We start from the raw sequence: 26,020 nt of genomic DNA on the forward strand, positions 1-26,020 counted from the left end.
TAGCATCGGTGTAGTTGTCAACTTCTTTTTTTAGAGTCTAAAACTCTCTTGGCACGGTTCAGTCCTGATGCGTGCTTTTCGCAAGTATACGAACGCGTCAAAGTAATATAAAAGATTATCGAATCCACAGAGACCAAGTGTCAATCTATCGTTATCTGTCGTTATGGTGTTTATCAAAGGCAATCGAAATAGGTGTTTTTGGAGTGTGCAATGAAAAGTAAAGTGTTGAAATAAAGATATAATTGATAAAGACAGGGTCGAATGTAATTCACGTAATTAATTGATAATCCAAGTACTTGCTAGTAGAGCTACTTACGGGCAATCTTTTCTACTTTGAAAAGAACTAATTTAACAGGAACTGTCGCTTTCGCGTATTCAGAACCGAGTTGTACTCCCTAATCAAACCCTCTTATTGTCACTTATAAAAAGGCGCGCATTGCGTTAGAGTAGTAAACCTATTTTTAAGAAATATAGTATCTTGACTAAGTTGAAAAGTATTATAACTTGGATTTCTTAACCAAAAGAGGTTCTCACGAACCATACTTTAAACTTATAAACGCGTCCGAAAATAGTTTTAAAATCCCTTTTCTTCTTTATGTTAAAAACTCCTAATGAACTAGACAAAGCGCTTTCGCTGTTTTTGAAATAGTTAAAAACAATTAAGCTTAAAAAGACGTTGGACGGCTTTCGATCTTACCCAACGGAATTAAAGTGCGGGAAAACTTAAGTTGAAAGTTAAAATAGCCCTTAAGTGTTTCTACGAACAAGTGTACGGATTATCGGTTCAATTATGATCCTTATATTCTAACCTTATAAATTTAGCTAGACATGGTAAAGTAAAAGTGCATTAAAATAAATAAAAGTAGTGTGAGTGAGGAAAGTAAATAAAAGTAGTGTGAGTGCGAGAAATAAATAAAGTAAAAGTGAGTGCGAGAAATAAATAAAGTAAAGGCGAGTGCGAGGAAATAAATAAAAGTAAAGCGAGTGCGAGGAAATAAATAATTTAAAGCGAGTGCGAAAAAATAAATGAAAGTAAAGCGAGTGCGAGAAATAAATGAAAGTAAAACGAGTGCGAGAAATAAATAAAGTAAAGACAAGTGCGGGAAAATAAATAAAGTAAAGACGAGTAATAAAAACCTGCTCCAATCGGAGGGTTGAATAAATTGCAATGCGGAAATGAAAATGGCGGCAGGATTAACTTCCTTCCAAAGTGCTCCAAACTCGATTACAGACTCTATCACAGACTTGATTACACAATTGTGGTAACACTCCAATGCGAAGCGATTACCACTTTATAAAACTGAATATATGCCTAAGTGAAACAAAGTTGCTTCTGAGTTTGCCTCTGCTCTAAGTTTGGATGATTGCAAAAGTGAATTCGAGTTTCTATTTATAAGCAAGTAAAAAGATCGAAATGACTTGGATGCCCTTCAACTTGAAAATGGAGGGAAACTGTTTTCCTCTTGTGGCGCCCGCCACAAGGCCAAAGTGAGGCGCCTTAGTGGATGTAGTGGAGAACGTGGGAGTTGAGGGAAGTTGAGCTTGGACACGTCATGGCTTGGTCTGTGGCGCCCGCCATTGGGTAGTCCATAAGAACAAAATGCTGAATTTTAGGGTTTTAGGCTCTTTTTCGCTCCTTTTCTCGATCGGGGCTCCGTTTAAAGTAAAAACCTGTAAACAAAGAAAAACATAACAATAACACAACAAAATGATAATAAAACAACTATAATGCATGTGAAATCGGAGTCGAAAATACGGTAAATTTCAGTGTGATCAAACTCTCTCACACTTAAACCTTTGCTTGTCCTCAAGCAAAACATTGAAAAGCTCATAAAAGAAAATTTGTGTAAACGAGTGCTTCAGGTAAAATTTCCAGGTTCAAGTCGGGATGCAGTGATAGGTACTAACTGAGTGAACTAAGGGTATCATGATGACACTAATCCGCAAATACGGACATAAACTTCATTCCTATATTAACCAACCCATATCATCCCACATTACCTAGGCCTGCCTCTTCATTTCTTTTTGTGTCCTTTTCATTCAGGCGCAATCACATTAAGCCCGTTATCCGTACATGTTTCATAGTAGAGTGGCATGTTAGTGATTATGATCAGAGCTTGGGGTTTCTGGCACATAAACATGTGTAAACCCTTTTATTGGACCCAACTGTAGTTGTGGGGGATCGGATCGTAATCCTCCCTACCGAGTTCAGTGCCAGATACCTCTGAACCAACTAGCAGTGGGTACTGCTTTTCTTTTTCTTTTTCTTTTTCTTTTTCTTTTTCTTTTTCTTTTTGTAGCAATTTTTTTACAATTCTTTGGTTTAAATGACTTTGTGAGGGTCACCTATACCGGAGTTGCCTTTTTGCTTTCTTTTATTTTTTTTTGTTTTTCTGGATCATTCACTTATTTGCATCGGTCCCCTATGTAGAGGATGCGTAGGCCGGAGCTGACTGCTGAGATAAACTACTAAGGACTTATACGGAAAAGGACATTAAGGCCATGGTATATGGGGTTTTGGGAATGATTCCTATATTTACGAAGCTTATGGTGCTAAAACAGATACTGATGTTTCGCAAAGTTCTCCCAAGTCACTGCATCCTTACTCAAAACATGTCTTTAAAGCCTGAAAACTTTCGGAATAACACTATTTTCTTTTGCAAAAAAAAATTTGGTGGGGCTAAAGGTATGGGGAGGTAGGATTGTACTAAAGATATACTATATTTGGTGACTCGTCAGACTCATGCATTATACTAAAAAGAAAAATAAACAACTAAAAGGAAATAACAATAAATAAACCATCTAAAAACAGTAAAGAAAAAGCGATAAAGGAAAACGAGAAAAGCAATAAAGAAAAGACGATAGAGTCTCCTCCCACACTTAAATCGAACATTGTCCCCAATGTTTCGAAATAAGATAAGGAAGAGTTACCTGGCAACCTACTGCTGACCACTAGTGCCCCCGCCATCCTAAGGTGGACGACGGGATCGGGTACGACGACGGTCTCTTTGATCCATCCTCGTCATCAGGGCATCCTGAGCGGTCCTCACCTCTCGAAGGTTACCTATAATGGAACCCTGAGTGTTTTCTATAAGAGCAATATGCTGACGGTGGTGGTGTTGCTGACGGGCTTGTGTATCTGTGATTGTCTGCAGGGATTGTAGAACAGTGTCATAGGACCTGTCTGTTCTCCGCTGCGACTCTTGCATTAAGTTCATATTATCTGTCATTTGTTGTTGGAGGGTAGAGAGTAGGTCGTCACGCCTTTGCTCTCTAGCCATGTGGTCACGCCACATCTCCTCTGTAATATAGAAGCCAGGAGTGGTACCTGCAGAAGAAGAAGATGGTGCGGTGTGTGGTGGTGAAGGATGATGGGGGGACACATGGGGTGCGAGAGATCTCTCTCTCCGATCATATTCATCATCAGTGTCATGTCCCGCCTCATCAGGCATGTTAGGAGGAAGAGGACCCAAAACAGGTGGGGCATCTAAAGCGTAGGTCCAATTCCGTTCATCTCGTACATCTGTACGTCTAGTGCATGGTAAAACAACAGACGGGATGGCTACGCCATGAACCATAAGCATATAGCCTCCTTCTCTCCTCGAGCGGCACAATTTCATGTCTCTCAGAAATTTTAGGTTAATTGTGCGAGGAGGTAAGGGGTTTAGGGCAGTCATCTCATCGTTCAGGTTAAGCGCCCGAGCAATAGATGTAATCGATCCACCAAAAGAAATCGGTCCCGCTTTATTCACAGTTAAAATCATATGAGCAAGCATGAACGGGACCGAATTAATACGTCTATTTGTGAGGCTTCCTTATAAAAATAGAAGCTTTCTAGCATTAACCTTATTTGGATTCTCCCGGCCAAAAATAGTGCATGCCAACAGATATCTAAAAACTCTGATGGTCGGGTTATGGATAGTGGAGGCAAGAACTCCTTCAAAAGAGTTTATGGAAGTGTTTGATAAACGCTCCCAGAAAGAAAATACCTCAACAGACCATTCAGAATCCAAAGGGGCCTCACAAATAGCACCGTCCCCATGAGGGATTCCTAACAACCTGGCTAGTTCGTCGGTACTGAATTGGTATTCAACAGCAAACATTCTAAATTTGACAGTACCAATTGCGCTAGCAGTGTTAGGGTTGACAATATAAATTAAGGAACTTAAAAATTCAATTGTCAACCGCTCATAGGTAGGTTCTTTATTGGAAAAGAAATTATGCAAACCTAAATTATCTAATAAATGAAATATGCTATGATAGATACCTGAAGTGTAGAGACAGTCTTCGTCAGCATACCTTGTCGGGAGGATTTCCCGATTTTGCAACCGTTCAATAATTTTTCTTTGTCGATCCCCCGGTTTCCCTCCTCGAAGAATGAATCCGTTAAACTCCATTTGAATGCTCTTGAAAAGTGATGAAGAAGATGAAGTGGTTTGTGAAAAAGGTTGGATTTTTATAAAATCCAACAGATGAAATCGAAAATGGAAAGTGGAATAATGATTTGTGTGGTGTGGTGGTTAGAAAAGTATGAGCTTTTTTGTGGGTTCAAGGATGTTTTTCCAAGGTGAAAAAATGGGTTTGGGAGGTTGTAAGTTGCAAAACTGGTGAAGAAAGGGGTTCTGCCCCGACCATTTACAGACGCTGTGGCGGGCGCCACAGGTTCTTTGGCGGGCGCCACAGGTTCTTTGGCGGGCGCCACAAGGCAAAATCTGGCTGGGCCAGATTTTGGTCCTTTGGTTTGGGCTTCTCTTGTCTTTTGGTTTTGAGGGGTCTGGATAGCATTTGTCTTGTGATTCTCCTAGCATTTGTCTGGATAGCATTTGTAGTGGGGATGTCATCTTCCTGAGAGGAACCACGGAGCATGGCTACTTCTTGCTTGAGTTCTGTGATCTCCTGATATAGACAGTCGGCTTCAGTAGCATGGGTGAGATCAGACACTCCCATCTGTAAAGTGAGGTCAGCCACCTCCTGTCTAAGCGCTGCGATCTCTCTACGACACTCAGCAATCTGAGTGCGGATGTCGGGTGTCTGCAATGAAAGATTATTAGAGAAAACAGTGATTCTAGAAGATGGTGGTGTAGGTGTGTATTCAGCAATGGGTGGCGATCTCGGCTCCTCAACGGTCTCTCCCTGGCCCTCTAGAGCATAACTCCAATTCGTTGGATCATACACACTAGTCATCATAGGATTTGGCAATGTGAAGTAATGGATAGCCTCGTTGTCGACTAGCAGTCGGAACTGACATGGGTGGAAAGAGGCTCTCCTCATCAACCCTCTGGTCAAACAGAAGTCGATGTCCATGGTAGTGTACCCACAGTAGGTCCGAAGATGCAACAGCTTGCGAGACAGACCCAAAGCGACAGCAATCTGTGTGATGATTCCGCCAACATGGATGACTCCTTCGGTAGATCTAGAGATACCGCTGAGACTGTACAATAAAAATTTCCCACATGCTACTGGGCGAGACTGGGATGCACAATATAGTAGGAAGATCTCCTCTTCACTCAGTAGTGTCTCTGCATCCGGCCTTCCCAAGAAGGAATGTGCTAATATCATCTGAAAGTATCTGAAGGCGGGGTTATGTATGACATGAGACAGCTGCATAGATGGATCCTGGTTTCCGCCACCTGATATGTCACTCCAAAACTTCTCAACCTCCTTACCCAGGAAATATCCCATAGGTGTCTCCGGGATAGCATCAGGAGTAGTCTGGAAACCCAATAAGTCGCCGAACTCTTTCTGGCTGAAGGAGTACTCAACTCCGAAAAGCCTGAAAGCAGCATACCCATCTGGTCCAGAGTATGGGTCATAGTCGAATGAACTCAGGAACTCCAAAGTCAGGTTCCTATATGTGTTACTCAAATCATCAGCAAACTCGTCCCAGTGAAGCTGGTGGCTAAGAAATCGGATACTAGGCTCGATACCCAGTGCCTCCATACAGTGTTGGTCAGGATAACGTGTGGGTGCCATAGGGCGCTGATACAAAGCGATGTAACGCTCCCTCTGAGCATTATCTCTATAGGCCACATGCATGTCATCGAAATCCTGCATCCTGGTAAAAGTTAAGAAAGTGATCCTGAAAATACAAACCATTCAAATCTTAGTCTTAATGCAAAATAAAATAAAATGAAAGTAAAATTAAATAAATGCGAAAAAGTAAAATGAAAGAAAAACCATGGGTTGCCTCCCACGCAGCGCTTGTTTAACGTCATTAGCTTGACGATTAGAACTTATACACCTGTACTAGTAGGGATTGGTGGATCAATCAGGGTGTGGCTCGAGTAGTATGCTGGAATGTCTCCTCCTTCGTAGAGCTTCAGTCTTTGTCCATTTACAATGAATGGACTACAGGTATCGTTCTTGATTTCTACGGCTCCGGATCTCAGAATCTTGGATACTTCGAAAGGACCAGTCCATCTTGAACGTAGCTTTCCAGGGAAGAGTCGTAACCTAGTGTTGAAAAGGAGAACAGAATCACCTATATTGAAGTTTTTGTTTACTATTCTTTTGTCGTGATAGGCTTTTGTCCTCTCTTTATATATTTTTGCATTCTCGTAGGCAGATTGCCTAAGCTCTTCTAATTTATGAATGTCTGGGTACGCTTTTCTCCAGCGGCTAGGTAGTCTAAATTCAAAGATTTAATGGCCCAATAGGCCTTATGCTCTAACTCGAATGGTAAGTGACAGGATTGTCCATAAACTAGTTGATAAGGAGTAGTTCCTATAGGGGTTTTGAAAGCGGTTCTATCGGCCCATAATGCTTCTTGAAGCTTCTGAGACCAGTCTCTCCTAGAAATAGAAACAGTTTTCTCTAGGATTTGTTTTATCTCCCTATTAGATACTTCTACTTGGCCACTAGTCTGTGGGTGGTACGGTGTTGCTACTCTATGCCTAACTCCATATTTTCTTAAACGTTTGTCAAATATTCTCGATATAAAGTGTGATCCTCCATCGCTTATGACTAAACGTGGTGTTCCAAATCTAGGGAATATATAGTTTTTAAATAGTTTGATTACTACCCTAGTGCCGTTGGTGGGTGCGGCTATAGCTTCAATCCACTTAGACACATAGTCTACAGCTACTAAGATATACCTGTTTCCTAAGGATGGTGGAAAAGGTCCCATGAAATCTATACCCCATACGTCAAAGAGTTCTACTTCCTGAATGTTTCTTAGAGGCATTTCATCACGCCTTGAAATGTTTCCAGTGCGTTGGCATCTATCACATTTGACAATGCAAGCATAGACATCGTGCCACATGGTAGTCCAGAATAGGCCAGCTTGAAGAATCTTGGCGTATGTCTTAGAGGTGCTCGCATGTCCACCATAGGGTGCAGAATGACAATGCTCGATAATATTATTTACCTCTTCTTCTGGAACGCAACGGCGAAAAATGCCATCTTTACCCCTTTTGAAAAGGAGCGGTTCGTCCCAATAGAAGTTTCTCACATCGTGGAAGAATTTCTTCTTGCGGTGGTAGTCAAGATCAGGGGGTACTATATCAGCAGCTAGGTAATTAACGAAATTTGCATACCAGGGTACGTTACTTATTGCTAAGGAATTTTGGGAGTGCTCAAAAGGATCTAGGTTATTATCTTCAATGGTTTCTACTCTAGCTATCAGTCTATCATAAGCAAAATCATCATTTATGGGTATTAGTTCTGGTTTTAGATGTTCCAGCCTAGAAAGGTGATCGGCTACTACATTTGCAGTGCCTTTTTTGTCTCTTATGTCTAAATCAAACTCTTGTAGTAATAGAATCCATCGGAGTAACCTGGGCTTGGCATCTTTTTTACTTAATAGGTAACGAATGGCAGCATGATCGGTGTAAACAGTAATTTTTGCTCCTACTAGATAAGATCTAAATTTGTCTATAGCAAAAACTACAGCGAGTAATTCTTTTTCAGTTGTTGCATAATTAAGTTGGGCAGCATCTAGGGTTCTACTGGCATAATAAATGGCATGTAACTTTTTATCTTTCCTTTGTCATAGAACGGCTCCAACTGCATAATCACTAGCATCGCACATTATCTCGAAAGGTTCCGACCAATCAGGTGGTTTCATAATGGGTGCAGATACTAATGCTTGTTTTAAAAGATTAAATGCGTCATTACATTTTTCATCGAAAATGAATTCAGTGTCTTTCATTAAAAGTCTGGTTAAAGGTTTAGTTATTTTAGAGAAAGCTTCGGACTTCTCTGATGGTTTTGGGGGGTTTTAGGTTTTCTATAACTTCTATTTTAGCTTTATCTACCTCTATACCTTTTTCGGAAACTATATGTCCTAAAACTATTCCTTCGGTTACCATGAAATGACATTTTTCCCAGTTTAGCACGAGGTTCACCTCCACGCATCTCTCCAGGATTTTCTCAAGGTTAGCAAGACAATTGTGGAAATCAAATCCGCAAACCGAGAAATCATCCATAAACACTTCCATGATACCATCTAGGTAATCTGCGAAGATTGACATCATGCAACGTTGGAAAGTAGCTGGGGCATTACAGAGGCCGAACGACATCCGTCTGTAGGAAAAAGTTCCATAAGGGCATGTAAAGGTAGTTTTTTTCTTGATCTTCGGGGTGGATAGGTATTTGGAAGAATCTAGAGTATCCATCTAGATAGCAGAAGTAAGAGTGTCTGGCTAGACGCTCCAACATCTGGTCTATAAATGGTAAAGGGAAATGATCCTTCCTAGTTGCTTTATTTAATTTTCTATAATCTATACACATCCGCCAACCTCCTTCTAAACGTTTTGCTACATGTTCGCCTTTATCGTTTTGCACGACTGTGATGCCTCCCTTTTTAGGTACTACATGCACAGGGCTCACCCACTTACTATCCGAGATCTGGTAAATTATACCTGCCTCAAGTAACTTAAGAACTTCCTTTTTAACAACATCACTCATTATAGGGTTTATTCTTCTCTGATGTTCCCTAGAGGGTTTTGATACTTCTTCGAGCGAAATCGGATGCATGCATATGGATGGGCTTATATCTTTCAGGTCAGAGATATTATATCTTAAGGCTGCGGGATATCTTCGTAAAACGTCTAAAAGTTGGTTCGTCTCCTTTTGGCTCAAGGTAGAACTAACTATAACTGGACGGTTCATCTTTTCATCGAGGAACTCATATCTCAGGTTCTTAGGCAGTTCCTTAAGTTCTAAGGTTGGTTTCTTAGGGCATGGCATAGGATCTAGGGTAAGGGATAAACATTCGTAAAGGCTATCATCGATGTAGGGTTTCTTAAAGTCGTCATCTTCCCTTATGAGAGTTGATGGTAACTTAATTGTTTTTATAATTTCTTTTTGTTCTAATTCTCTAACACATTCATCAATGATATCTAAGGCATAACACGAGTCTCCCATCACAGGTGCCATAAGAAATTTCAAAAGTATAAATTCTATTTTCTCGTCACCTACCTCAAATGTCAACTTTCCTTTCTTGACATCTATTATGGCTCCTGCAGTCGATAAGAATGGTCTACCTAGAAGGATTGGTATATCATTGTCCTCTTTGATGTCCATGACAACAAAATCAGTAGGGATAAATAACTGACCTATCCTAACAGGAACATCTTCTAAAATGCCTATCGGATATTTAACAGATCTATCGGCTAACTGAAGTGACATCTTAGTGGGCTGTAATTCTCCTAAGTTCAACCTCTCACAAACCGCTAAAGGCATTAGGCTTACACTAGCTCCTAAGTCTAGAAAATCTTTTTCGATGACATGATTACCCAAAAGGCAAGGAATGGAGAAATTTCCAAGATCTTTATCTTTCTTTGCTAATTTGTCCTCGAAAATAGCATTACATTCCAAAGTCTTTGGATCGTCAAGTCTACGTTTGTTGGTAAGGATGTCTTTGAGAAACTTTGCATAAGAAGGTATTTGGGTGATGGCTTCTGTGAAAGGGATTTCTACATGAAGTTTTTCTATAACTTTAATAAATTTTTGATATTGTTTATTGATTTGGGTTTGTTTGAGTCTTTGCGGATATGGTATAGGTGGTTTATATGGCGGGGGTGGTACGTAAGTTTTATCTTTAGGTTCTTCTCCTTTCTCTCGACCTTCCTGGTTTTCAGATTCCTCTGGTTCCTTTACTTCGTCCGTGAGTTTGGTACATTCCTTAGAAGTTTCGGGTTCACTCAATCTAGGGTTTGGTGGTTCATCATAAGTGTTCCCACTTCGTAGGGTAATGGCATTGGCTTGTCCTCTCGGATTTTGTTGAGGTTGTCCAGGGAATTGTCCTCCAGGTGTAGTATGAGGGGCTTGGTTTAAAGCTACCTGAGAGATCTGGGTTTCAAGCATCTTGGTATGAGTAACTATTTGGTCAACCTTGGTTCCTAACGGAGTAATCAATTCGTTAACATGAATGTTTTGGTTCATGAACTCCTTGTTTTGTTGGGTTTAAGCGGTGATAAAATTTTCCATAATTTTCTCAAGGCTCGGTTTTGGTGGTACAGGTTGCATAGGTTGATTTGATCTTGGGGCTTGATAACTAGGTCTCGGGGGTGCATTATTTTGAATAGGGTTATTGTTTTTATAGGAGAAGTTCGGGTGATTCCTCCATCCAGGGTTATAGGTATTCGAATATGGGTTCCCTTGGGTGTAGTTTACTTGCTCATAGTGGGTTTCGTTTAATAGACTGCATTCTGCAGGTTAGTGTCCTTTGGTTCCACATATCTCACAATCCGACGAAACTGCGGCTACAGTATTCGGGTTTATGCACATATGCTCGACTTTGAGGGCCAATGTGTCCATTTTAGCTTGCATCATGTCTATAGAGCTTAGTTCATGCACTCCTCCTTGGGCTTCCTTCTTCTCAACTGTCGCTCGTTCGACTCCCCATGATTGATGGTTTTGAGTCATATCTTCGATGAGGGCACTAGCTTCAGGATAAGGTTTGTTCATCAGAGCGCCGCCTGCGGCAGCGTCGATGGTCATCTTTGTGTTGTAATGAAGTCCATTATAGAAGGTTTGAATGATTAACCAATTTTCTAAGCCATGATGTGGGCATGCTCGTAACAACTCTTTATATCTCTCCCAAGCTTCGAACAGCGATTCTCCTTGGTTTTGGGTAAATCTAGTTATATGGTTTCGAAGAACAGCGGTTTTACTCGGGGGAAAATATCTAGCAAGAAAAACTCTTCTAAGGTTATCCCAAGTCGTAATGGAATTGGATGGAAGGGAATCTAACCATGATAGGGCTTTATCTCTGAGGGAAAAAGGAAATAATCTTAAACGTATTGCCTCAGGAGAAGCTCCATTGGTTTTAAAAGTGTCTGCTATTTGAAGAAATATTTTTAAATGTTGGTTTGGGTTCTCAGTAGTGAGACCCGCGAATTGTCTCTGTTGCACTAGTTGTAACAGAGATGGTTTAAGTTCAAAATTATTAGCTGGGATGGTTGGGTTTACTATACAAGAACTAGGTTCTTCATTAGATGGTTGAGCGAAGTCCTTAAGAGGTCTTTGGTTTTAATCTTCGGCCATAGCTCTCTTAATTCTATGAAAGAATAAACGTGCGCGAGCGTAACGTTCAGGTTCCGCCAGAGGGTATACTAAGCTTAAACTTCCGGTGCTGCGAGTTCTTCGCATTGACCGGCGGGAAATAGCCTAAGTCTAAACGATATAACAACAGGAAAATGAAATTTGACGAAATTGATCCCCGGCAACGGCGCCAAAAACTTGATGCGTGCTTTTCGCAAGTATACGAACGCGTCAAAGTAATATAAAAGATTATCGAATCCATAGAGACCAAGTGTCAATCTATCGTTATCTGTCGTTATGGTGTTTATCAAAGGCAATCGAAATAGGTGTTTTGGAGTGTGCAATGAAAAGTAAAGTGTTGAAATAAAGATATAATTGATAAAGACAGGGTCGAATGTAATTCACGTAATTAATTGATAATCCAAGTACTTGCTAGTAGAGCTACTTACGGGCAATGTTTTCTACTTTGAAAAGAACTGATTTAACAGGAACTGTCGCTTTCGCGTATTCAGAACCGAGTTGTACTCCCTAATCAAACTCTCTTATTGTCACTTATAAAAAGGCGTCCATTGCATTAGAGTAGTAAACCTATTTTTAAGAAATATAGTATCTTGACTAAGTTGAAAAGTATTATAACTTGGATTTCTTAACCAAAAGAGGTTCTCACGAACCAGACTCTAAACTTATAAATGCATCCGAAAATAGTTTTAAAATCCCTTTTCTTCTTTATGTTAAAAACTCCTAATGAACTAGACAAAGCGCTTTCGCTGTTTTTGAAATAGTTAAAAACAATTAAGCTTAAAAAGACGTTGGACGGCTTTCGATCTTACCCAACGGAATTAAAGTGCGGGAAAACTTAAGTGGAAAGTTAAAATAGCCCTTAAGTGTTTCTACGAACAATTGTACGGATTATCGGTTCAATTATGATCCTTACATTCTAACCTTATAAATTTAGCTGGACATGGTAAAGTAAAAGTGCATTAAAATAAATAAAAGTAGTGCGAGTGCGGAAAGTAAATAAAAGTAGTGCGAGCGCGAAAAATAAATAAAGTAAAAGCGAGTGCGAGAAATAAATAAAGTAAAGGCGAGTGCGAGGAAATAAATAAAAGTAAAGCGAGTGCGAGGAAATAAATAACTTAAAGCGAGTGCGAGAAAATAAATGAAAGTAAAGCGAGTGTGAGAAATAAATGAAAGTAAAGCGAGTGCGAGAAATAAATAAAGTAAAGACAAGTGCGGGAAAATAAATAAAGTAAAGACAAGTAATAAAAACCTGCTCCAATCGGAGGGTTGAATAAATTGCAATGCGGAAATGAAAGTGGCAGCAGGATTAACTTCCTTCCAAAGTGCTCCAAACTCGATTACAGACTCTATCACAGACTTGATCACACAATTGTGGTAACACTCTTATGTGAAGCGATTACCACTTTATAAAACTGAATATATGCCTAAGTGAAACAAAGTTGCTTCTGAGTTTGCCTCTGCTCTAAGTTTGGATGATTGTAAAAGTGAATTCGAGTTTCTATTTATAAGCAAGTAAAAAGATTGAAATGACTTGGATGCCCTTCAACTTGAAAATGGAGGAAACTGTTTTCCTCTTGTGGCGCCCGCCACAAGGCCAAAGTGAGGCGCCTTAGTGGATGTAGTGGAGAACGTGGGAGTTGAGGGAAGTTGAGCTTGGACACGTCATGGTTTGGTCTGTGGCGCCCGCCATTGGGTAGTCCATAAGAACAAAATGTTGAATTTTAGGGTTTTAGGCTCTTTTTCGCTCCTTTTCTCGATCGGGGCTCCGATTAAAGTAAAAACCTGTAAACAAAGAAAAACATAACAATAACACAACAAAATGATAATAAAACAACTAGAATGCATGTGAAATCGGAGTCGAAAATACGGTAAATTTCAGTGTGATCAAGTCCATGCAAAACATATATCCATTTTTATTAGTTTTGTCATCGGTTCCACACTCGACTTGATAAAACCTTTGTTCAATAAGTCTTCCACTTGGATGTTCAACTCAACCAACCCTGTCACTGTCATCTGGTGTGTTGCTTCTGAAATAGGTCCAATCCTATAGAGTAAATCAATGAAAAAATCAACTTCCCTTACGGGTGGTAATCCTTGAATTTCCAATGAAAAAATCTCTTGATATAGCTTAACCACGTGAACACCCTCTATGTTTAAGTCCACTTCACTTCAATATTGGAAAAATCTCTTGATATAGCTTAACCACGTGAACACCCTTTATGTTTAAGTCTGACTTCACTTCAATATTGGAAAAATATCTTGATATAGCTTAACCACGTGAACACCCTCTATGTTTAAGTCTGACTTCACTTCAATATTGGATAGAGATAAAAACTCTTGAGCCTCATCCTTTAGATAAAAACTCTTGAGCAAACATGTGGTATTTTGAATTATATCCTTAGCAGGGGTGGAAAGTTTCAAATCAAACAATAAAGGCGACACATTCATACACAAACACTTCACACATTCCAAAGATATAAAAACTCTCGAGTATTCTGAGGACGATTGTAGTGTTTAGCCAATTGTTTACTACGATTCTGAGCCATAAATTTGCCTTATCAGTACCTGTATCCCCTTGGAATTGAGGAGAATCATGATAATGGAAAACAGTGAGTACACGAGATTCAAAAGCCTAAATTTATCTTTCGTGCTCTTTGATTCTTAACATTGGCCTAAGCAACCGCAACATAGGTCAATTGCTTGCACCTTCTGATCTATCATATGATCATTTGGAAGCGGATTGATAGATGCACGTTTTAGGGGTGTTTTGTTCCTGGAAAATCGACTACTAATTCAACAAATCTCAATCTAAGTCGGAAAAAAATCCAATCAATCCAAAAATGCATTTACTCACAAAATCTAAAAGTAGCATCGACGTGTTAAACCCTAATTTTGGTCAAACGACCAAACCCTAAATCACAGCCCTTAGAGAAAATCTATTGACGTGTTAAAATAACACAATTTCACGCTCTCATTTTTAAAAACCAAAACACTTTGATAGAAATAATTAATATCATCATTTTAAAATAAAATAAAATAAATATTTATTATAATTTCACAATATAAAATACTTTGATTGGATGTCAGTGTAATACTTCTTTACATTGACAGTGCATTACCTTTAACCTCTTAAATAAAAAGAAACAATTTTATTGTCTAATCATATATCATCAAAAATATATCATAAGATATGTAAATTATTTAGAAGAAAAATAATTTATTAAATTTATTATAGTTTTACTTTTAAAAATTATTTTTAAAATTAGAAAATAAAAATTTTATTTGAGACATGTTTGCATTCTTGAATTTGGATATACATTATTTTTACATTTTAAAGTTACAAAAATTATTAAAAATATATCATTAATAAAAACTGATCATTCTTTTTCTTCTAAATTTTCAAAAGTAAAAATCAAAACACTCTAAACTTATTTTAGTTTTTCTAATTTTCAAAATTTATTATTAAAAAAATAGTTTTCCAAAAACAACCGAATTTTTATATAAACTTTTTGTTTAGACGTTGATGATGTTGCAGATTATTCATGGACAGCTAAATTGAATGATACAATACTGCTTAAAAAAATTAAACCTCTCATGACAAGCATTATATCTCAGCCTAAAATTTATGATGTTTAACTGTACCTTTCACAATAGTAGTGAAGACATTATTTAGACAGAAATCCGAGAATAAAATTCTCCCCACCACTGCTCCCATGAAGAAAAACAATTTCGAAAATTACTGATTATTCTAAAAGTACCAAAACAAAAATAAAAATCTCACCACTACTGCCCGAAAAACAATTTTGCAAATTAGAGTATTCTAAAAGAACTAAAATAAAAATAAAAAAATGTCAGCATTTCTGCCCCCTAAATGAATTTCTCTAGCTTGCGAGATTTAATAGGTCCTGGAGGCAGGAAGGTCTGCAACTGCAAGTTGGAGCTTGTCTGAATCTCATTCAAGAAGACATCACCCTTCTCTGTTTGTATCACTTCCAAGGTGCTTCCAAGAATGTCAGCTGCAAGTCCAATTTGTAAAAGGCTCCCTGATTCATATCCGCCATCTTGTATTAACCGCCCAATCTCTTTCAATGAGGCTACATGCTCCGTTATAGCTTTGGCAAAAATGCAGCCAAGATACTCTGGTGCTTTTGGGGCATCCGTAACCACATCTTCCAAAGTACTTAAAACAGATTCGAACCTAGCAAAGATAAACAGGTATATAAGCAACAATTATAATTGTTGTTAAATCAATGACTAGTACAACCAAATTATCAAATAAATTATACCCTTCGATGAGCTGGGCTTGACTTAAGGTACCACCATGAGATTTCACAAGGTCCATCAGCAATTTGGCCAAAAGATCTCTGTGTGTGTCCTTTCTCTCAAATGAATCTGTGACCCAGAGAGAGACCATGGAAGGATGAAAGCTTGGAGAGTTCAGATCTTTGACGCACAAAACAACTTCATTCACATCTCTAGCACTGAATTGCAGAACAACTTACAGTCAGATTGTTTAATGAAAAGACAAGACAACTGGAAAATAAATCACCACAATAACTGCAGACAAACTAGAAAACAAGTGTGTGAAATGCAAAGTATGTTTAATAGAAGATGATCTTCAGAGAAGAGATGATACTCTCGCCGGCCAACCTATAAGGTTCTAATATAAAAGACACTTAATGATGCTCTCTTTCTTTTATCCTCCACTTAATAACTTGTTGCTTATGCCCACTAATTGCTATGTCAGCAATTCTAATCAACTTTCCTATTCAGACCATTTATTAGGCTTAGGACCAAACCCCCAACCCAGTATCCTAACACTACTTACCCCTCACAGTACAAATTTATCCTTCAGAGCTATAACACAGAAAGCGAGCTCTGTGACTCCTTTTGAACCAATTACCCTGGTATTGTTCTAAGATGGCATCACAGTTAAACAAAATATTTGCAAAAAAAAACTATACAGATAGCCGTGATTATTAACATTGACCCTGTTGAAAACTGAGAATCGGAAGAACTCATAGGTAGTGACCATGAGGGGGCCATATAAAGAAATCAGAATTGCCATGCTTACAAGCCATAAAGCATACCAAAGACCAATTGCATACAAAATATAGAGTGCCCACTGAGTTATCTCATATCTGCTTCCAGAAATTTGTTCCTTCCGTAAGCAGCATCATAGTTGCTATATCCTCTCCAGTTACAAGTGTAGCATTGGCATGAACAACTTGCAACTCATCAGAGAAACCAGGCATGAACATTTTTAGAAAACAAATAGCTGCAACAACCAGGACATCAAAGAGCAAAGCACCACTACAATGTAAACTCCTGAAGCTTAAAAACCTCTGGAGACCAATAACCAGTCCTCCAAAATATCCTTGTAAAATAGTAGTTCAAAACCACGCCCTTTTCCAAGGGTCCTATTTGTTGGAAGCTTACCGAGCCAGCTGCAAACAATTGAGTCATCCACATAATCTCACTCGCAGTGTATTTGGGTGGTGAAATGCTGTTAAATTCTTCCAAGTTTAGAGGCCACGACTTCATCAATCACAACTAGAGCTAATGTGGAGCAAGCTTATTTGAGACATCCAATGCATCCAGGGAAATCTCCTCTAGGATTTCGAGAAGTACCCCATACTCACTAGAGGTCCAGAGGATTTTCTTAAAGAAAAATCCAACTTCATCCAGGCTTTAGCTAATAGAATATCATGGCCAAGCTCATCCAGGATTCACAACAAGGACAACACGAGCTTCAGAATGGTTCCCCATCAAGATAATGCGCACCAAAATGGCTTGCAACAGAGGCGACATGGGCACCATAGCAGCTTAAGACGATGACTTTGACGGGACGAAGGGGGTTGCAGCAAGGACCGCACACACCGGAGAAGCTTGCATAGAGGATGGAATGTGCACCTGAGGTACTCGCAGCAATGATGGGTATGCAAGGAAGACTGCAACACAAAAAGAAATATTTGCTGTACTTCCATATCTGGTTCACCAACAAATCTTGTCTTAGAATGGGCCGACTAACGAGCATGTAAGTTGGTTCTGTTAGGTACAACCTCAAATCCATTACCGTTTAAATTTTGTTCATCCCTTTTCATCTCACCAAGTGCATGTAACTTGATTCCGTCTTCCACTAACGTTACACTACCACTTTCACTCTTCAAATCTTTTTATTAGAGCCAAGGAGAATGACCTCGAATCTAGATCTAGGATTACTTGGCACCAGTGTAACTAGTCCCTCACCACCTTCCATGCTCATGAATGCCCTTTGAACTTATGGAATCCTTGCCAACTGGATCTGTACACATAAAGTCCGGCAGGTTCAACCAGCCTACAAGTCCTCCATCTCCAGCGGTAACACTGGTTCTCTCTCAAGGATCCAATAGGTTGTACTAAATGATAGGAAGCCGAACTAAGATACCAAAAAATTGTGTTATTGATTGAAGAAAATTAACTATAACAGAAGATGGGTCCATGTAATCCTAGATGAAATGTTTCTCAGAGATACTCTCTGTACCCATAAGCCCGGCAGGTTCAACCAGCCCACAAGTCTTCCATCTCCAGTGGTAACACTGGTTCTCTCTCAAGGATCCGATAGGTTGTACCAAATGATAGGAAGCCAAACTAAGAGACTGGAAAATTTTATTATTGATTGAAGAAAATGAACTATTACAGAAGATGGGTCCATGTAATCGTAGAGGAAATGTTTCTCAGAGATACTCTTTGTACCCATAAAGTCCGTCAGGTTCAACCAGCCCACAAGTCCTCCATCTCCGGCAGTAACACTGGTTCTCTCTCAAGGATCCGATAGGTTGTACCAATAAAACCATAACCATAAAACAATCTATCTAATGGGAGTAATTTATAATATGCTTTACTAACAAAAGCGAACGTGTTGAAGTAAGAAGAAACAAAAGATTTTCCATGAAGAATCTGGACATGCTCAACATACTGAGGATTATACTTAATAAGAAAATGATAAATAGCCAACTAGAAAGCACACTTCTCATAAAAAACATAATTATCACAAGTTTAAACAAAGGGAATAGAAAACACAAGAAGAGTGTGCAGTACCTATAGTATTCTCTAATTGCTGCCATGGACATGTTCTGTAGTTTCTCATCTGACAAACCCTTTTCTGAAGAGGTATTCTGGGAGAATACTGTCTCTTGTACTTGGGCAGGAGGTGAATTGACACCAGGTCTATCAAGAAACCTATCTGCATTTCTCAAATCCTTATTATGGTAATCCATACTATGGTCTTGAGCACTTGATAGATCATAAGCAGTTGGACCAGCAGATCTATTTGGAATATATCTTGGTGTCAAGTCCTCCCTAGGGCTGTATGAAGCGCGCTCCGGTAAATTACTATAACTGTTAGGGCCAGCAAAATTTGAAACTGCTGGAGAACCTCTAATGGACATTCCTCTAGCAAGACCACCTTGGGGTCCTAGGGTTATTGACTCATCACCTGAAGATCTTTGAGGCAAGGGAATAGACAGTGTCTTAGCCTCATACGATGATTGCCTTTCATATCCACGAACGTCCTGAGAACCATACCCACGAACTTGAGTGGGCAATCCACCCATCTGAGCATTAGGAGGGGATAAAATAGATGAACCTCTTGAACCAAAATCCATAGGGGCCCTTCTTGCTGCACTAATACCCATACCACGACCCAGCCTACCAGCTTGGGATTGCCTCTCTTGGGAAGCATCTCGGTGCACCTCTTCAATCTTCTTTGGACCTTCAACTTTTCTCCTTTGTTGCCATCTATTCTTTCTCAAATCAATGGTATCCTTCAACATGAACCTCACCCTAGAAGATAAACTCATGTTGTTTGATAATAATTTAATCCTTTCAAAATATACATCCATATGTTCCTTGGCTTTGGGGTGATCAATCATCTCCCCAATAGTACTCATCAGTTTGCATAAAGCTTCAATATCTTCTTCGTCAGGATTCTGACACTGACCCAGTAGCTTTTTGATGCACTCGTGCATTATCCTCTCTGTCAGCATTCTCTTCTTATATAGCTCTCCAATTAATCTGATATTACCCAACATTCGTCTTCTAGCCTTGGATCGTTTTGCTTCTCTTTCCTCGTCAGACTGTTTCACCTCACCCTCATCAGCTTGATTAGCTTCTTCTTGCTCTCTTTCACCCCTCTCAAATTCTTCCTGGCACTTGTTTAACAATAATCTCTTAAATGTTATCTTTTCATTGTCTTGACTGAGATCAGGTAATGCAGCTGCCAGATGAAAACAGAAATTGGCATACATTTCACAGAAGGTAGGTTCCATCAAGGCCTTCTCAAAGATTTGTGAGATGACACCAGTGAGAGTGACTGCATTGTCAATATTAACTGCTTTTACCTGCTCAAAAAGTTTCTCAAAATTCTGTGGAGTTAACTTGTTCAATATACCCTTCAACTGTCTCTGCTTCGCCTGTTCCTCATCTGTTACTTTACCAACCTCATACTTCTTCTCAGCTTTGTGCATCGTCACCAAAGGAGATTGAGAAGGAGATGGAATTAAACCCCTCTGCGGGAAGCTAGCAGCACGCTGCCACCTTTCACCATCAGGGCTATTTCTTTGCATTCCTCCCTGATTTACCATGGATTGCATTGGCCCAGATAGAATCCCTCCATATTGTATAGTTGTCTGTGTGCGCGGATTCCTTAAAACACCAAAATTACCTCCTTGGCCTGGTCGGGATCCTGCACTACCTCCAACACCATCCAAGCGCATATCAGAATGAAAAGCACCAGAAGCTTTACTCCATTTATCGTCCTCAATAATGCCACTTCCGCGACGATCCATCCGAGACATGCCACCTGACCTATCTGTGTTTCTACCAGCAGAAGGATATGAATCGCGTTCATTAACATGAGAACCAATATTAGAACCCATCAAAGTTTCAGCTAAGTCTGCCGTGATTTCAAACCCTTCAGGAAGATCAGAGCATTGCTCTGCAAATTTTAGAAGGAAATCTCGAGAGTACTTTTTGTCAGTAACTGCACTACCATTGCTGTCCTGTTGAGTTTTATCTGATACTTCTAGCTTTGGTGCGGACATGTCTGCAGCATCCTCCCAGTCCTCAGATTCAGCCTTACTCTGCCCACATTGTTCATTTGCAACTACAGCTGGCTGAGCAGCATCGATAGGCAGCTGCTTCGAATTTCCAGAAGTAGAAACATTTGCAGTGCTCTCTGAACTTGCAACAGCTTCTTTCTTTTCCTCAGGTCCCTTATACGCATTATAAAGATCAGCTGTTGACCCAGACGCATCTGCTTTCTGAAGAATTTCTTTTCGTTTCTTTTTCCCCTTTGATGTACCTTTTACCTTACTTGGCTCTAAAACTGGTTTGTCCATAGTAACTGATGCTGCCAGAAGAGAGGCTGAGCCAGTGCCAGAATCCTCTGAACCATCTTTGCAATGTTTTAAATTTGTTTCAAGATGGCCAGAAGATTGATGATCTGATGTGCCAGAATTTGTAGAAGTGGCTTCATTACTAACTACACCTCCGTTTCTGCTTAAAGAGGCATCTTCAGTTTTATCACCAGCTAATTTGTTCTGCCTCAGCTGTTTACCCTCTCGGGATAATACATCTAGCGTATCACTCTTATGATTGTTCAAGCTATCCACAGCTTGAGTAACAGGTCCTTCAGCTGAAGCACAAGCAGACACCTGCGTAGAACCATTGGTCTTCTCTTCAACAGGAGAAGGCAAGCTCTCACTGGTAGCTGAATTTGTGCCAGAAGCTATTGCTAAAAGATCTTCATTGGCAGTTGCTGCAGAATAGGGTGTTTTAGTTCCTACAATTTCAGAAACTACACAATCAGAGATACAACCATCACCAGCTAGGGAAGGTTTATTAGCCACAGCAGAAGATTGCACAGCCACCTGTGAGGAAAAAAATAAAAAGGACATTTACATGACTTGAAACATACAAAGATCATTTTAGGTAAAGGGTTTTTGAATAACTACCACTTTTGTACCTGATGCTGCAATTGGCCTTTCTTTTGTAGTTTCTTCTGATTATCCTTCAAAGAATTTGACCTACTAAGAGATTCGTTGTTTCTGCCTTCGATATTGGATACAGCTGAAACAGAATTCTCACTAATAGCAGTTGAAGAAGGCAACAAGGAATCTGTTGTAAGCTTCTCAGCAAAAGCAGATGCAGCAGTAGATTGTTGGGAAGAGATTTCCGAACAAATTTCAGGCCCTTTTGGTGGCACCAAAGAGTGAACATCACTAGATGTTACTGAGGAACTAGGAGATCCACCTTTTTGAGCACCAGAAATATTGGAATTGGCAAATGATGAGTTTACAATACCAGACCCACCACTTGGCTTTATAGATACAGAAGATACTCCTAAAAGAGTTGACGGGATTGCATTAGGCACGTCACGGGAAACTCTTGGTGGCTGAGCATTGGTTGTAATCTGGCTCTGGACAGATTGAGATTGAGAAAGCATGCCAGAATGAGACCTACCACCTGATGACCCACCACCAGCTGCCCTTTTATCAAGTCTAAGCTCTTCGTGTGTATCAGGGTGAGTTATTTTCACAGGAGTGGTTTTCCGAGGTACAGCAATTTTTCCTCCTTGCTGTGGGGAATATTGTGGGTTGATGCCCATACCCATATTGCCAAAATGATGGGGCATTTGATGACCAATTTGAGGACTGTAACCTATATTTTGGACTTGATGCATGATTCCTTGTGGATGAATAGGATGAGGTTGAAGACTTGGAACAAATACCTGTTGTTGCACTTGTGCAGCACTTACAATTGGAAAAGGCATTGGTAAAGGAATCTGAAGAGGTGCTGTTGACATACCATGAGATTGAATTTGTGGCTTAGCAGCACCAAAGTGTACAGGTGCCTGTGACTGGTGATATGGCACTGGCATTGAAATTCCAGCTAGAGGAATAACAGAAGGCTTCTGCATTAGATTTGCTGGGGGTAAAGGTGACACTTGAGCATCCTTTTTTGCCACTGTACCAGTATGAGTCTCCCCAGCCTTATGGTCAAAGGCACCTGTATCCTTTTTTGCTGGCAGCTGCTTTGGACCAGGAGGTGTTGGCACAGAAGGCACAGGCCTTAAAGAATCATGGTGAGCCTGAAGGTTATGAAATTAGACAGGATATGAAATACTCGCATTGCTATGAAAAAAAATACGTCAACTTTAGCAAGACTAAATTAAAAATATATAGATGTACTCCTTTGTCAGCTTCTATTACAGAAAAAGGATATCCTATGTGGCGTCATAATCCATGAATACCCAATTACATTCTCTTTCCTTCTAAAGGATGTGTCAGGGGGTGTCTATAATCTAGACCATAGTATAAATAACAAGGAGACGAAAGGGGGAAAAAAGATATATAGCACACCTGATCACGCTTCTGCTCATCAAAATTAGGAGGAGCCGAGTTTGTGCGAGCAGGAATCTGCATATATTATAACAAAACATGATCAACTCCTAAATCCATGCATTATGTAATACAAAACTTCAGTTGTATGTTAAGTAACTTGCAGATGAGAAACTTACTGCCATCACATTCATAACACCAGGACTAAGAGATCCAAATTGGAAAGGGAAAGCCTTGGATGCATCTACTGGGGAAGATGGCAATATTGAGATCATTCTCACGAGTAATAGGTAAGAACAAGTTATATTTCAACTATGACCCTATATAAGAATTATGAAACCAAAAACCTTATTCCACATCATATATGCTACATAAAAACCTACATTAGGAATAACATACCCTTAGCAGGAGTTGTAGGTGCTGCTGAACCAGAACTCACGGAGGGAGGTTGAGAAATAGGAGCTTTAGAAACAACTCCGGTGCTCCTTTGTACAGCTGATGATTCGGATGGCTTGGCAGTTGCATTAGTAACTGAAGCATCAGACCCTCCTATGACACAACATAGATAAGTATTGTCCACAAAAGACAATCACATTTTACCAAACACTAAATTTCCATCCATATATAAAAACAGCAGGTTCTTCCATTATAAAAGGGAATGCAAGTAATTCTTGCACAACCAAGCACTGAAAGAAACTATTCTCAGGTCCAAGCTTACCATGAAATTGTGGCTGTTGCACATGGGAACCATTCGGTGTTGCTCGAACTGCAGAAGCATAATTAGGCACAGTTGAAGTTGCTGGGGTTGGGTTTACCCTAGATGGTCCACCTTGTGCATGATTATTAGACTTCTTGTTAAAACTAAAAAAAGCAACAATCAATATCAATAAAAATGGAGGGAAAATGAAACTTAAAATCTACCTATTATATAAAGGGGATACTAAGTTCTAGGGTAGCTTTTTTCCTTCTAAGTTCACCATTTATTAACGATTTTATCCCTCATCACTCAATCAAATAAATGACTTCTTTAATATAAAGAGTTTAATTTTCATGCAGTCACTGTAAAAGTTTTACACTTCAGCATGTTACAACCAATCATGTATAGATGGCGGTTTTTGGATTTGCCACAATGGTAAATATCAGTCAACACTGCAGGTTTTTCTGCTATAACAGCGCCGCAAAGCGGTTTGTGGCCTTGCGGCCAGTATGGCGGGATTTTGGCTCTCGACCATGGACTGCCATCCGCCATCGACAATACTACTCCCAGTATAAAAATTCTTTACACAGTGTATGTGAATTAAATCCTACCTATAGATCAAAGGCATGCCGAATTTTGGTGTAATGATTTTTCATCCAGTCTTACCATTCATTTAAACCATTTTATCTATAATTTTATCTCCATTTTTTACCCAAACAAATAACTAAAAAAATTCTTTGACAAATAAGTAATCTAAAAAAAAAAAATTGCATAAGATTTTATTAGTACACACATTCATATACAATTTTATTACTACACACATTCATATACAATAATCCTGCAATGTTTACACAGAAACACTATAATCATATTCCAAAATCTACACCACCTCACACTGAAAACAGCAAAACATGAATTTCAAAACCGTAAAGCTAACCTCCGAGAAGAGGAGACAGAAGGCACGGCCCCGCCGGTGCCGCTCTTGACGTATGAACCACCGGTGGAACCTCGCTGCTGATTGAAGCTGGCGGATCGGCCGGATCGTCGGTTCACAGTGTCACTCTTATCGGACTTTGATTGATTGAAGGACATAAATCCAAACCCTTAATTCCTCAAAATTCAAAATTTAAGAACAAAAAAAAAAAGAAAAAGAAAAAAAAAGAGGGGTTATTCCCCTCAGTTTTCCCTGCAATGAAACAAGTAGATCAAATCATGATCATCGTCAAAACCATAAGAGTATCAAAACAAAGGCGTTAATCAACATTCGCGCATACATGTGGTAAATTCAAAATACAGATTAATAACAATGAAAGTGAAGCGTGAAACAAGTGAAGAGATGAACTGAAGAGTGTGATGTGCGTGAAATTAGGGTTTATATTCAGTAATGGTTATTGGTTTTGCAGTAGAGAGAGTACCTGAGACGATGATAGAGAGAACGAAGGATTGAATGGGAAGAGAGAAAAAGAGAGAAAATGTTTGGTGAGAGAAGAAGAATGAGTTTTAACAAATTTAAAATATAATTTTGTCAAAAAAAATTAAAACATAAATGTTAATAAAATTAAAATTAAAATATCTTCTAGCAAATATTAAAATACAATCATTTTTAAATGAGATTAATTATTATGCATAGTCAGCGTAAAAAAATTTATAAAATAAAAATATTTAAAATAAAAATTAAATATTTTAAATAAATTAGTGATCGTAATTCGAAGTGTAAGTGTATATCAATTAAATTCTTTTTTAAATTATAATCCCTTCATTTCCACGGGAATAATTTATTAATTAATATTTTATATAATAAATAAAATTTTTTAATTATTTTTTAGAAATTAATTAATTAATATTAATTAAAAAATTTAAAATAAATTATTAGGCTCGAATTTATTAAAATTCAAAAAAAAAATACCACATATCCCTACAATGATACCTATACCCTTACATTTTATTAAAAATGTCAATTTTATCTTGTTTATTTTTAACCAATTTACTATTTCACTTTTAACCATCCAATTGAGACTTTCAAAAACTGCACCCTTCAGCCGAAAAACATTGAAAAAGACTTTCGATATGTATTTTTTCTTAACCGAAACACTTTGTTGAAGACATCAAGTTTATTGTGATACGTGTTCCGAAACACTTTCTTGAAGAATTTTGGTATAGTGCAAAAAAAAGTACAGTTCCGAAACACTTAACATGTGTTCCAGATTTGTTATTTATGTGTACCGGAACTCTTTTATGAAGACTTCCAATTTGCATTGTTAATTTTTTTTTGGCAATTTTTTATTGTGCAGGTATGGAAATTCTTCCCCAAATATGTGTAGATACTTCTCGTGTTTTTTCAACTACTCAAAGATTTGGTACACGAGAAGAGGTGATAAGGTGGATTAAAGAGGTTGGAATCCATAATAAAGTAATTGTTATTATTACTCGTTCA

At 38.9% G+C, this 26,020-nt stretch overlaps 1 protein-coding gene and 1 non-coding gene across 3 annotated transcripts; one reads left to right on the forward strand and one right to left on the reverse strand.

The window, feature by feature from the left end:
- The first annotated feature begins 10,999 nt into the window (after positions 1-10,999).
- LOC127133475 (small nucleolar RNA R71) lies at positions 11,000-11,106 on the forward strand. Its single transcript, XR_007807446.1, has one exon. It is a non-coding gene; the product is annotated as a small nucleolar RNA R71 (small nucleolar RNA).
- A 3,997-nt stretch (positions 11,107-15,103) lies between these two features.
- LOC127127887 (eukaryotic translation initiation factor 4G) lies at positions 15,104-25,100 on the reverse strand. Of its 2 annotated transcripts, none has more exons than XM_051057160.1 (10): positions 25,002-25,100; positions 24,524-24,772; positions 23,608-23,750; positions 23,289-23,438; positions 23,069-23,136; positions 22,911-22,967; positions 21,515-22,639; positions 18,589-21,419; positions 15,795-15,989; positions 15,104-15,706 (listed from the first exon to the last, which is right to left on the reverse strand). In XM_051057160.1, the coding sequence occupies exons 2-10, from the start codon at positions 24,676-24,678 to the stop codon at positions 15,376-15,378; spliced, it is 5,055 nt and encodes a 1,684-aa protein (XP_050913117.1). In that variant the 5' UTR covers positions 24,679-24,772; positions 25,002-25,100; the 3' UTR covers positions 15,104-15,375. The 2 variants fall into 2 exon arrangements, with proteins under 2 accessions (XP_050913117.1, XP_050913118.1); XM_051057161.1 differs by having other exon boundaries at positions 23,069-23,133; positions 25,002-25,053.
- Between the last annotated feature and the right edge of the window lie 920 nt (positions 25,101-26,020).

This window comes from Lathyrus oleraceus, chromosome 3 (genome assembly GCF_024323335.1).
Source record: "Lathyrus oleraceus cultivar Zhongwan6 chromosome 3, CAAS_Psat_ZW6_1.0, whole genome shotgun sequence".
Lineage (NCBI taxonomy): Eukaryota > Viridiplantae > Streptophyta > Magnoliopsida > Fabales > Fabaceae > Lathyrus > Lathyrus oleraceus.

Coding starts and splice junctions, on each gene's coding strand:
- LOC127127887 (XM_051057160.1), bottom strand. CDS start 24,678: ATGTCCTTCAATCAATCAAAGTCCGATAAGAGTGACACTGTGAACCGA. Junction 15,990..18,588: donor GCAATTAGAGAATACTATAG/GTACTGCACACT, acceptor TCTGCAATTCAG/TGCTAGAGATGTGAATGAAG. Junction 15,707..15,794: donor CAAGCCCAGCTCATCGAAGG/GTATAATTTATT, acceptor TATCTTTGCTAG/GTTCGAATCTGTTTTAAGTA.